This window comes from Cnephaeus nilssonii, assembly GCF_951640355.1.
Source record: "Cnephaeus nilssonii genome assembly, chromosome: 2".
In the NCBI taxonomy this organism is placed as follows: Eukaryota; Metazoa; Chordata; class Mammalia; order Chiroptera; family Vespertilionidae; genus Cnephaeus; species Cnephaeus nilssonii.
This window is the reverse complement of record NC_137073.1, coordinates 35931303-35944664: the sequence shown is the minus strand read 5'-3', so window position 1 is coordinate 35944664 and position 13362 is coordinate 35931303. Positions and strand designations below refer to the sequence as shown.

At 48.8% G+C, this 13362-nt stretch overlaps 1 protein-coding gene across 1 annotated transcript; it reads right to left on the bottom strand.

The window, feature by feature from the left end:
* Nucleotides 1–44: 44 nt before the first annotated feature.
* Nucleotides 45–12979, bottom strand: ACTL6B (actin like 6B; the record flags this gene model as incomplete). The annotated part of the gene is made up of 14 exons (XM_079797206.1): nucleotides 45–125; nucleotides 2497–2583; nucleotides 2789–2884; nucleotides 2984–3064; nucleotides 3203–3317; nucleotides 3430–3491; nucleotides 3646–3735; nucleotides 4427–4533; nucleotides 4599–4693; nucleotides 5328–5425; nucleotides 11650–11750; nucleotides 12053–12218; nucleotides 12441–12517; nucleotides 12955–12979. The coding sequence occupies 14 exons, from the start codon at nucleotides 12977–12979 to the stop codon at nucleotides 45–47; spliced, it is 1281 nt and encodes a 426-aa protein (XP_079653332.1).
* Nucleotides 12980–13362: the final 383 nt, after the last annotated feature.

Below are 13362 nucleotides of genomic sequence, written 5' to 3'. Positions count from 1 at the left end.
GGGCGCGGGAGGAGGCCGGCGGCTGCGGGTGGGGAGAGGAGCCCTCAGGGGCACTTCCGCTCCACGCACTGCTTCCCGCCTTCTTCGTACTCCTGCTTGGAGATCCACATCTGCTGGAAGGTGCCCTGGGTGCGGGGGACGACAGCGGAGGTCAGCGAGGCCCTGAGGGAGTGGGGGCGAGCGCTTCCCCCCAGGCCACCAGGGCGGGCTCAGCCCCTCCAAACCCTCTTCCTGGCCTCCCCCGCCCTCATCCCGCCTCCCTCCGGCAAGGACCTCCCTGACCCCCACCCGCGCCAGCATCCCGCCAACCCCTTCATATTCTGGGGGCGAAGACCCTCCGTCAGGCCGTTCAATCATCATGTTGATTCATTCATTCAACAAGTATCAATTTCGCACCGTCTGCCCTGGGCCAGGCCCTGTTTGTGAGCTGGGTGATGGGACTTACAGCCCCAGGCCGACCAACCAGCACCCAGCACCCCCCCCCCACACACACACACACATGCACATACATGTATACGCACACTCCACCTCCACCAGGCATCCTATCACTCCATCAGGCCTTACTAACTGGTCACGTCTTCCCTCCTTCCCAAGAAAAACCTTTCACCATTCCTGCACCCCCTGACTTGAGATGGAGTCTCCACTCTGGTGCCCCACCCCTATTGCCACTTGCCCCTGAGGGTCTCCTGCACTGGGCATTTCAGACTGTCTCTTCTCTTTCTTTGATGGTTGCTCTGTCTCCGTCTGAAGGTTAATGCCTGTGTCCGTGGCTCTGTCCCTTTTTCTCTCCTCGGCTCCCAGAACAAGGCTTCCTGGACCAGCTCACCCACTCCCCTGGCTTCTCATGAGCTAAAACGCACGCCCCCCCCCCCCCCAATATTCCGTGTCCCTTGCAGATTTCCAGGCTGAGTAACAGAGCCAAATACTCAGCTGCCTTTTGGGTACCTTTTCTTGAGTGTCCCTCAGGACTTCAAACTCAACATGTCCACCACTGAGTTTATTATCTTCCCCAGGTCTGGCCCAAACTTGTTTCTATGGTCTTTCTTGCTTCCTAGCACCGTCCAATAGAGTGGTCACTAGCCACCTGTGGTTACTGAGCACTTGAAATGTGGCTAGTCTGAATTGAAATGTGTTCTATGTAACATACACACCAGATATTGAAGACAAAGTCCAGAAAAAAGAATGTAAAATATCTCAATCATTTTTATGTTGATCATGCATTGAAATTATATCTGGACATATTGGGTTAAATAAAATATATAGTCTTTAAACTTAATTTCACCTTACTCTTTGGATTCTTAAATATGGCTGTTAGAGATTTTTAAATTGCATATGTGACTCACATTACAGTCCTGTTGGGCCTCATCCTAGACACTCTTCCCTCTTGCTTCTTGCATCTAAATAGTGTCCACATCCTGTCAGTCGGACCTCTGATAAGCTCCCAAATCCACCCCCTAATATCTACTCCTTTTTCAAACACCAATCATAGTAGAGACCACTGAGCCCAAGTGAGCTTCCTAAATTATAATTCGACTATCTGCTGTGTCTGCTCGCTGCCTTTGGCCTTGCCTGCCTCTGCTCATGGTCCAAGCACCCTCTCTCCCTCTTTGCCTCATGGGCTCTTACTCAATCTTCCCATCTCAGTTTGAATGCTCCTTACAAGCCCTTCATGGTCCCTGAACTGGATCAGGTCCTTCCTTAAAGGAATACCCTCACACTTTGTGAGGAGTTCCTGTTTAATGGTCTTGGCCTCTACACTGTCCCTGCTCATGGAGGCAGGGTCTGTGCCAAGCTGTCTGTACACTTCCAGCAACAGGAAGCCCCAATAACTGTGTGTGGCTCACATGCTCAGCCCTGAGCTAACTTCAGACTGTCAGCCTTCTGCCTTTCTGACCCTCGTTTCTGTCTCTCTGGGCGCTCCCCCTCCAGTGGATGTCCCCTCTGCGTGGCTGACACTCTCCAGGTGCAGTTTGCATCTCCAGCTCCCTGCTCAGTATCTTGCTTCTGCCCCAGCAGCAGGCCCAAGCGGAACTCTTCACCTACTGCCCCAGACCAACCTGCTTGCCTCCTTCTCTAACTGCCCCTTGTTCTTCACCCCATCCCCACTACAACCCATGACTCCAGGCCAATACAGCCTCCTTCCAAGCTTCCCTTGCGTCCAGCTCACACTGGATTCTTAAAGACATAGTCTTCTCGAACATGCCTGTGACTGTCACCTAGCCTTACCCCAAACCTTCAGTGTCTCCTCTCTGCTGACTACAGTGGGTGCCTCACCCGGACACACAGGGCAACGGCAATCTCATCCCAACCAACCACTCCAGCTTCATGTCCCTCGACTCCCTGATTTGTGTCCTGGGGAGCATTAACCCTTCTGGGAGCATGACTGCCCTTTCTCAAAAATAAATGTTTGTTGAGTGAATAAACGAGGAGGCAGGCAAGGCACTGGGGCTGTCCCTTTCCCACAGTCAGAGCCAGGCCAGACCCCTTCCCACTTACGAGTGAGGCCAAGATGGAGCCTCCAATCCAGGGGCTGAATTTGCGCTCCATGGTGCTGTTGCTGGCAATGAGTTTCAGTCGCATGCTCTGGGGGAGAACAAGGGCTTGGGGAAGCGGACGCCTGGGTTCTGGGAAAGGACAGGGCTGGGGTTGGGGAAGACTGGGAAGCCACAGGGGGAAGGTTCCGCTCCGGCGGCCAGGACACTAGAGGTGTGGGAAGGAGGAAGGACTTGGTCCTGCAGAGCTAACCCAGGACTGGAGTCGAGGGCCCTGGCTGGGGGTGGGCTCCTACCGGTGGGGTCTTCTGGGAAAGCTCCCGATTGAGCCTGTCCGTGAAGCCCTGAAGCAGTGTGTTCCCACCGGTGACAATGACACTGCCGTAGAGGCCCTGAGAGCAGTGAGGAGGAGTAAGCAGACAGGGAGCAGCCCTTCCCTGTCCCCCCACTGCTCCTGGGCCCCTTTGCCCCGCTGAAGGCTTGGGCCTCACCGGGCGAATGTCGATGTCACACATGCCGATGCTGGTGGTCACCACATGGCCCACACCTAACATGGTGTTCCCCGAGAGGCCCTGCAGAGAAAGGTGACCTGGGCTTTGGGCCTTCTGCCCCTTCCCCCCAGACTCCTGTGACCCTTCCCAGCCTCCCCCACACCTCGGCATCTGGGGACCCCAGCCAGCCCCACAACAGTGCCCTCCAGCCAGCCCAACCTTGACATTGGAGGGATCAAACAGGCCCTCAGGGATGCGGAGCCGCTCAGCACCGTAGTCTGTGTTGTAGCCATTGGGCATCTCATAATGCACAGTGGGCATCTGTGCAGCCACCCTGCCCAGAAAGGAGCAAGACTTTGTTTTCCATCATCACAAAGGACCGTAGGACCCCCCGCTGAGCTCCAGGCCTGCCCTCTTTCCCACCCCCAGCTGTGGGCCCCACTCACTGCTCATCGTAGGGAGAGTCTGAGACCTGCAGCACAGAGGCCTGGAAGTCCTGGATCACCTCCTGAGAACCCAGGGAGGCAGTGAGGGTTGGCCACCCTCCTCACACCTCCACAACCCCCTCCCACCTGCAGGGCCTCTGTCCCTTTCTGTCTACTCATGGCAGGGGACTAGCAGCTAGGGAGGGGTGTTTCGGGGGATCGTCTCCAGTGTCTCACATTGCACATGTAGTTATGCCAAGACTTGGAAACCTGAGGTAGCTTCTCCTTCTTCTTCCAGTTCGGTGGGGCGCCCTCCCGTACGGGCTCCTGTGGGGGTACAGCCTGTGAGCATCCTTCCTCATCCCATACTTGCCCAGCCCACCCTGACCACACACCTACATTCCCGGCACTCATTGGCTCTGTAGCTAACAGGCACTGGGCTCTCTGCTCTATGGCCCACAAACGTGTTTCCATCCCTGTTAGAGGAGGGATAGTGGGGAGAGCCTGTTCCCACAAATTCCACCCAGGCAATTGGTACAGCTGATCTGAAAGACCTGGGTCAGAGAAAGCTGAGGGAATAGGGAACACAGTGGGAGACCAGAACCTTAAGGAAACAGCCTTTCCTGAGCCAGGTTCCATGGGGTGGTCCAGGCAGACCCTTGCATGTAGTATCTCATTTGACACAGCAGCCTTATGTACTGTTCCACGTTTCAGGGGAAGAAAATGGGGTTCGGGGAACTTCAGTCTCATGCTCTAGGTCACACAGCTTTTACATGGTAGAAGCAGACCTTGAAACTGACCCCAGAACTCACCACACTGGCCCTTCACATCATGCCATCAGCTGGCTGTGTGACCTAGGCCACATCCCTCAGCCTGTCTGAATCTCTGATGCCTTGATTGTAAATGGAGAAATTGGATCCAGGGTCCTCTGAGGGCCCTGCTGCTCCCGCTCTTATATCTAATGAGATAATGGGTCGACAGACATAGGTGAGGGCCCAGGATGCCCCAGAGGCCCCACCTTGGCAGCAATCATATAAGGTGGGATGATGTCAATGGCCATTTCTTGAAAGAGCTCCCGGCACTGCATGGAGATGAAGTCCCCTGCCAGGGGTGACTTGACGATGCCTAGAAAGGGAGAGGTGTCAGAGCCTGGTCTCCCAAGGCACCCCCAACCTCTGCTGAGACCCCACCTTGCTGCAGGACGTAGCCATCATGCACTGGAATGGCCGTGGTGTGGGTGGCCCCACTGTCCAGTACCAGGCCGGTGGAGCGTCCGTTTGCAAAGCTGGCATAGGACAGGTAGGTCAAAGAGATAGCAGCAGCAAATGAGGGGGCAGGGACCCAGGTCTGACCTCTGCTATGCTGAGGTACAGCCCATTCCCAGTCTGCAAATTTCTCCTTGTTTGTGACCCATCTGCTGCAGGAAGGCTCCTGAGACCTCTGTCACTTTTCCCCTCTCTGAATCACAACACCTTCCTCTCTTCCTTCTTTCTGAGCTCCCAGCCTCTTTTTAGTTGTGGTTTTATGTCCTATGGGCTCTTTGAAATTAGGGGCCATATCGCCCCAGTGCATAGCACAGGGTTCAATGCAAGGCAGATCCTTAAAATGTAATGCTGATTAGCTGTTTGGGAAGGAAACTCCTGTATCGTATACGCCTTCTTCTCTCCAGCCCCAGCCCCTACTTGGCTCAACATTCTCTCTGCCCAACCTGACCCAAGAAATGGGAAGTGGCTGCTGACCTGACCACCCCAGGGTCCAAGGCATTAGTCCACAGGGGCTTTCTGTACTAATGGGGTTCCTGAGGGTGTCTGCCCTTCCAAGACCTTATCTCCATAGAATCAAGCCTAACCCCTAGCTCAGCAGGCTACACACCCTCTCTGGCCCTCCACCCAAGCAGAGCAGCTCAGCCCAGAGGATACGCGGTGAGCACAGCTGTCTTGCATAAGAAGAAGGCAGGAATGTTGTACTGTTCAAACATCAGCTCAGTCAGCTTCTCCCGCTTGGCCCGTGTATTCCACTGGGGAGAAAGTGCAGGAGGGGGGAACTCAGGAATGGAGAGGCACAGACCCATGCACGTACATACACACACACAATTTTGACTGGCACAGAGGTCGTCCCTGTAACCCACATTGACCTTTAGAATGTGAGAACTATAAAGAAGTTTAAAGATCACAATCCAAACTCAGCTGAAGAAGACAAAACTCAGAGAGAGAGAGAGAGAGAGAGAGAGAGAGAGAGAGATTTGCCAAAGGTCACATGGTAGAGCTGGGACTCGAGTCATAGTTTCTTGACTCCTGGCCCAATGTTCTTTATTGTACAATATACACACTTCAGGCTCCTCCCAGCCCCCAATACATCTCTCTTCTTCCCCATTCTAATCATTTCAGAGGTGAGATATTTCTGGGTAAAAATGGTGGATTGAATACAAACATCTAATTTTATTCCCTTCCAGGATCCCAGCAAAACTATAATCAAGGGGCAATTTAAAAAGACATAAACCCACAAAAACCAACAAACACATGAAAAGATACTCAATGCTGATGGCCATTAGGGAAATGCAGATCAAAAGCACAATAAGATACCACTTCACACCCACTAGGATGGTAACAATCATTTGAAGAAAAAAAAACAACAACAGAAAACAACACGTGTTGGAAGGATGTGGAGAAACTGAAACCATTGTAAGTTGCTGGTAGAAAGGTAAAATAGTTCAGCCACTGTGGAAAACAATTGGCAGTTCTTCAAACAATTAAACATTAAATTACCATATGATCCAACAGTTCCACTCCTAGTTATAGACCCCAAAGAATTGAAAACAGGTACTCAAACAAATCTTGTACACAACTATTCATAGCAGCACTATCAACAATAGCCAAAATGGAAACAACCCAAATGTTCATCAGTGGATGGATAGAAAAACAAATTGTGGTATATCCATACAATGAAATATCACTCAGCCATAATAAAAATCAAAGTACTGATATATACTACAACATGAATGAATCTCAAAAACATTATGCTATGTGAAAAAATACAGACATAAAATATCACATATTGTATGATTCCATTCTGTAAAAAAATCAAAATAGATATATCCATAGACACAAAAATCAGATTGATGGTTGCCAAGGGTTGAGGCAGGGGGAGTGGAGATGGCTTTATGAAAACGGATTTTCTTTTGGGGTGATGAAAATGTTTTGGAACTAGATAGAAATTATGGTTGTACAACATTGTGAATGTATTAAATTGTTAACATTAAAAAGGTTCATGTTAGCTGGGAGAGAGAAAGAGAGAGAGAGAGAGATGTCCTCAAAGGTTGGGAAAAATAAGAAAAGAGAAAACAGCAACCTATTTCCCAAGATTGGAGATCAGATAGGTGAGTGGTAACTGACTTCACAGATCCAAGAATGCCGATTCATAAGGCAGTAGAGGAAAAAATCAGAAACAACCTGTGTTAAATTGCAGACCCCTCACAGGTCTCAGGAATTGGTAATTTCAGGTATCTCTGGAAGTGGAAGTGAAGGGAAAGCTAAAATAAAATTGTTTAAAGCTCTTCAAGTAACAGATCCTAAACTCTTTCCCCAATTCCATATTACTGGGCTATTGCTCACCCTAACTTCGGAGAAAACTGGAAGAATATGTTGAACATCAGTCCTATTCTCTCTCTTGGCTCTTAGAATGGTGGTGCCAGGCCTGTCTTTAGGGTGGAAATCTTTCCTGTGAGTTACATCAAAGATATAAAGATTCCAATTATCAGAGGCTGCCTAATAAACATCCCAGTCAGAGCAACCTATAGCAAAGATCATAGCCCCCCACCCCACACAGTTTCCTAACAGCTTCTTTTATTTTTTGGATCAATCCTCACCGGAGGATATTTTTCCATTGATTTTTAGAGAGAGTGGAAGGGAGGGGGAGAGACAGAGAGAGAGAGAGAAACATCAATGTGAAACAGACATATCACTTGGTTGCCTCCGGAAGGGTCCCGACCAGGGCAGGGGATTGAACCTGCAATTGAGGTTCATGCCCTTGATCAGAATCCATTGCTCTATCCACTGAGCCAAACCGGCTAGGGCCCTATCAGCATTTTAGTCACTCATCTTTTTTTTTTCTTTTTTAAAATATATTTTTATTGATTTCAGAGAGAAAGGGAGAGGGAGAGAGAGAGAAACATTAATGATGAGAGAGATTCATTGATCGGCTGCCTCCTGCACGTCCCCTACTGGGGATCTAGCCCACAACCCGGACATGTGCCCTTGATTGGAATCAGACTTAGGACTTTTCAGTCCGCAGTCCGATGCTCCATCCAATGAGCCAAACCTGCTAGGGCTTAGTCCACCATCTTAATCATAAGCAGACACCAAGGATTTACATAAATCTAAAAAAACCCCCAAAAACCTGTAAAATGAGGTAGAGCCCTGCTGGCCTGGTTCAGTGGTTGAAGTCGACCTATGAATCAGGAGGTCATGGTTCAATTCCCCGTCAGGACACATGCCTGGGTTGCGGGTCTCAATCCCCAGTGTGGGGCATGCAGGAGGCAGCTGATCAATGATTCTCTCTCATCATTGATGTTTCTATTTCTCTCTCTCCCTTCCTTTTTGAAATCGATAAAAAATATATATTTTTTAAAAATTAAAAATAAAATAAATTGAGATAGAGAACCCAAAAAAAGGGCGGGGGGGGGGGGTGAAGTAGCTTAGGAGAACCAAAATTATGCAGGGACACGAAAACTTTCCAAAGCAAAATTTATAATATCCTTTATGAGATAACAGATGATCTTGTACCCATGACACAGGAATAGGATGCTCTAAAAAGTAGCATTTGTGTAGCAAAAAAAGAACTCCTGAAAATTAAAAATACAGGAACAGATATAAAAAAATCAATAGAAGGATTAAAAAATAAAGCTGAGCCCAGCCTGTGTGGCCCAGTGGTTGAGGGTCAACCTATGAACCAGGAGAACATGGTTCAAATCCCTGTCGGGCACCCAGGTTGCAGGCTCGATCCCCAGTTCAGGAGGCAGCCAATCAATGATTCTCTCTCACCGTTGATGTTTCTATCCCTCTGTCCCGCTCTGGAAGCAATAAAAAATTTAAAAATCTGCCCCCACTTTGTATACCCATGTACTTATTAAAAAATAATAAAGTTGAGGGAATATCTTGGAAATTAGAGGGAAAAATGAAAATGTGGAAAAATACAAAAATTAGAGAACTAGTTCAAGAGGTGTAGAATCCAAATAATAAGATTTCCCAAAAGGGAGAACAAAGAAAATTTAGATAAACAAGTAATTTAAATTACTGAATTAAATAATTACTGAATTATTTTTTTTCACTGATTGAAAGACACAGGTTTCTAGATTGAAGTGACATACTGAGTGTCTAGAGCAGTGAATTTCAACCTTTTTCATCTCACAGCACACATAAATTAATTACTAAAATTCTGAAGCACACCAAAAAATATATTTTTTGCCGATCTGACAAGAAAAGTGTAATTTTGATTCATTCACATTGAATGAATGTTGTTGTGTTGGCTGTTGTAATTTTTTAATTTATTTGACAATCTAAGGGAAAAAGAGGTTAGTGCCCCAGACTAAATAGTTAGGTATTATATATTTTTAAAATTCTTGTGGCACACTGATTGAAAATCACTGGTCTAGAGCCATGGTCGGCAAACTGCGGCTCGCCAGCCACATGTGGCTCTTTGGCCCCTTGAGTGTGGCTCTTCCATAAAATACCATGGCCTGGGCGAGTCTATTTTGAAGAAGTGGCATTAGAAGAAGTTTAAGTTTTAAAAATTTGGCTCTCAAAAGAAATTTCAATCATTGTACTGTTGATATTTGGCTCTGTTGACTAATGAGTTTGCTGACCACTGGTCTAGAGCAACGAATGAAAATAAACCAATATAATAGTGTGAAATTATAAAACACTGAGGACAAAGTGAAAATTCTATAAACTTTCAGAAAGGAAAAAAAATACATCAAAGGATCAGAAATTAGATATTTTCAGCCTTCTGGGTGGCAACAATAGAAGCTGGATGACAATGGAGAAGTACCTTCAAGATTATGGAGAAAAATGATTTCCAATTTGGAGTGTTATACCTAGCTAAGTTATCAATACAAGATCAGACATGCAAAGTCTCAGAAAGTTTACTTCCTGTGACTTGTCTAAGGCAATTACTGGAGACTATGCTCCATGAAAATAATAAAGCAAGTTTTAAAAAGTAGTCATGAGATTCAGGAAACAGGATTTTTAACATAGGAGAGAGGCAAAGGGATTCCCTAAAATGATGGTGAAGGGAAATGTCAGGATGATAGCTATGTTCTCTGTGTAGAAGGCAACCAGTCCAAAGTGGAGCGAATCAGTGGATTCTCGAAGAGATTTCTTTCAAAAAGATGAAATTGACACAATGCCAAAGTGATTTTTTTTTTAAAGTATGTATCATCCAACTTTGTTCCCTTAAGATTTTTTGACTATTCTGAGTCCCTTGATTTCCATATGAATTTTATTTTTAAAATTTTTTTTATTGATTTCAGAGAGGAAAGGAGAGGGAGAGATAGAAGCATCAATGATGAGAGAGAATAATTGATTCGCTGCCTCCTGCATGCCCCCTAATGGGGATCGAGCCTCCAACACAGGCATGTGCCCTTGACTAGAATCGAACCTGGGACCTTTGAGTCTGCAGGCCACCGTTCTATCCACTGAGCCAAATCAGCTGGGGCAAGGAATTAATTTTTTGAGAAAGGTATAAATAAATGATGAATAATTTAGGGTCACACTTCTTTTTTAAAATTCTCTCCCGAGGATATTTTTTTTCCATTGGTTTATATAGAGAGTGGAAGGGAGAGAGAGAGAGAGAGAGAGAGAGAGAGAGAGAGAGAAGAGAGGAGAGAGAAACCTCCATGTAAGAGAGACACATCACTTGGTTGCTTCCCACAGGTGTCCCACATGTCCCTACTAGGGCTAGGAAACCTGCAACTGAAGTACATGCCCTTGACCAGGAATCGAACCCGTGACTCTTCTAACCAGGCTGACGTTCTAACCACTGAGCAACCGGCCAGGGCTAGAGTCACACTATTAATTAGATAGGAAACTATGCAAAATAAAAATCAAGACAATTTCAGTTCTAGGAAAAACAAAAGGTTGTGCAGGAAAAGAAAAGTAACCATAGTTTATTGCCTGGCTCAGCACTGATTAGTATACATAATAATAACAGTGTAAATACTGAATATTGATCTTAGAAAAACCTAAAATACAACTGTACATAAAGGTGGAAGTGCTGGGCCAGCATTGGCCTATGAATCAGGTGGTCATGTTTCATTCCTGGCATCGGGCTCAACCCCCAGTAGGGGTCATGCAGGAGGCAGCCAATCAATGATTCTCTCTCATTCTCTCTCTCTCTCTCTCTCTCTCTCTCTCTCTCTCTCTCTCTCTCTCTCTCTTCCTGTCTGAAATCAATAAAAAACATATACTTTTTAAAAAAGGTGGGAGTGCCCTAAGCTGGTTTGGCTCAGTGGATGAAGCATCGGCCTGCAGACTGAAGGGTCCCAGCTTAGATTCCAATAAAGGGCACATACCCAGGTTGTGGGCTCAATCCCCAGAAGGGGGCATGCAGGAGGCAGCCGATCAAGGATTCTCTCTCATCATTGATATTTCCATCTCTCCCTCCCTCTCCCTTCCTCTCTGAAATCAATAAAAATATATATTCTTTTTAAAAGGCGGGAGAAACAAATATGTGTGGTGTGGGCTTGGGGAGGAAAAAGAGCTAAATGCTCATTTTCTATAGTTGGAAATCCATGGAGAATGCCTAGAACTAAAACATCCACAAGCAGCATTTTAAGTATGTTAGTGATTTGAAAGAAAATGACAAAATTAGCTAAAAGAGAGAAAAGCAGCTGCCTCTGGAAAAGGTAAATGGAAGGAAGAGAGTATGAATGGCAATTTTTTTCCCTTAACATACTTTATAAAGAAAATTGATTATTTATGTGCATATATAGCATTGACAAAAATTTAAGTTAGAAGTTCAAAAAAGGACTTCACAAGGAAAAAGAGTGGATAAGGCTGGCTGGGGGAAGGGTGAGTGGATGGAGTAGGAGGAGAGAGAGGGATGGAGACCAAACCAGGGAGGAAGGAAGAAGATGTGGTTGGAAGGAAAGTCTGAAAATTGAGATGGGTGACTGATGACAGAGGCTTGAGGAGAGAGGTGAATGATGGCCCCAGGGTTGGACTAGTGTCTGGATGAGGCACTTACCGGCGCCTCAGACATGAGCACTGGGTGCAGGTTTGGCTCGGACTTGACATGTTTGCTGTAGGTGTGATCCAGGATGGCGCGGAAGCACTCCCAGTCCTCGACTGGGGCCAGGATACCAGCAGGAAGAGATGAGGTTGGGCAGGCAGGGGTCCAGAGACAGGAAGGAAAGGAAGGGGAAAGACCAAGTCCAGGGGAGGGGAAATGAGATCAGCTCCGGTGGCAATCCCCCCTTCCCAGGTATCTGGGACCTGGGCTGGGAACGGGGCAGCTGTGGGAAGCAGTGAGGGGGTCCCTGGGACTTGGGTAGCTGCAAGGAAGACTCCATGGGTGTGGGGTGCTGTGTCCCAGACTGAGGGGTGGACTTCAGGTCTGTGTCAGGAGGCGGTGGATGGGGGCCCCTTACTCATGCCATTTTTGAGGGGTGACATGACCTCCGCTCCATCCCGAGGCACATGCAGGGCGTTGGTGTCGATGTGAAAGATCTTCCCTTTCTTCTCTTTCTCCCCCTCCAACTCCAGCCCGCACCCCTCCTCCGCGGCCAGCAGCCCCACTGTGGTAGGGAAGTCAGCCTGGAGGGGTGAACCGGCAGGGAGAGGGATCAACCTCTTGCCCTAGTCCAAGTCCTCGGCAGGGCCTCAGCCCGCCCTTGGGTTTACGCAGCCAACCCAGCATGTTTTCTCCCACATTCCCGCTCAGCAAAGCTCCTCTCTGGGCTGAGAGCCCTGCGTTTCTGGGAAGCCTGGAGAGGCGCCCGGAGGCCCTCGGATTTGGGAAGGGGCTGGAAGGCTCACCTTGGGACAGTCCTCCCCAGCGTATCCAGCGCGGACTGAGAAGGAGCCAATGTCAAAGACCAGCGCACCCACCTCATCTGTGTCGGGAGACAGGTGTGTGAGGGGGTCTCTCCCAAACTCTCTCCCCCTGGATAGTTCCGAGGAGCAGTCATGACAGAGCCACCTTCCATACTGGCCGAGACGAGTGGGAGCTTGGCTTGGAGTCCGGAGTCAAGCTTCCCGAGCCCCTTCTTGCCCAGTGGCCTGGTTCAAGCCAGTCTCTTTGCTGGCGAGGAAGGGGTCGGGGCCGGCGGCGGTGGGGTGAAGGGCGTAGAGGTTGGGCCAGGTGCGCGCGCGAGTTTGGGGAAGACAGAAGGTAGGAGGGGCACAGGACCCAAACCCAGGGCTGGACCCGCTCGAGCACCGAGGTGACAGGCCCCGGGGTGCCCAGAGCTTGAGTCGCGCCAGTCGGGGCGCAGGGCTGCAGGTGGGGGCCCCACCAGGCTTGAGAGGCCAAAGCCGGAGGCTCGCTCACCTCCGCCGTAGACGCCTCCGCTCATAGTGCCCTCTTCAGCTCTGCTCGCGGCCCGTGGGCGGCGGCGGGATCAGCACCGAGGCGGCCGGACAGCTCCCGGGATCCCGGGTGGGGCGGGGCGCGGGGCGGCCAATCGCAAGGCCGGATCCCCCACCCCCAACAGCACTGCGGATTGGGTACGAAGAGAGACAATAACCCAGCCAGGGGCTGCTGCTTTAAAGGGATAGACACCACCACATTAGGTGGCGGGATGGGGATTAGCGTGTGGTTAGCAAGAACCGTGAGACGGGCCCTAAAGGATAGGCAGGCAGAGAGCAGAGTCCCCAAGAGATGGAGACCATGTCCATCCGGAGGCCAGGATTCTGCAAGGTGACTGCTGCTGGGGCCCCTGCTCCCTTACCTTTTTTT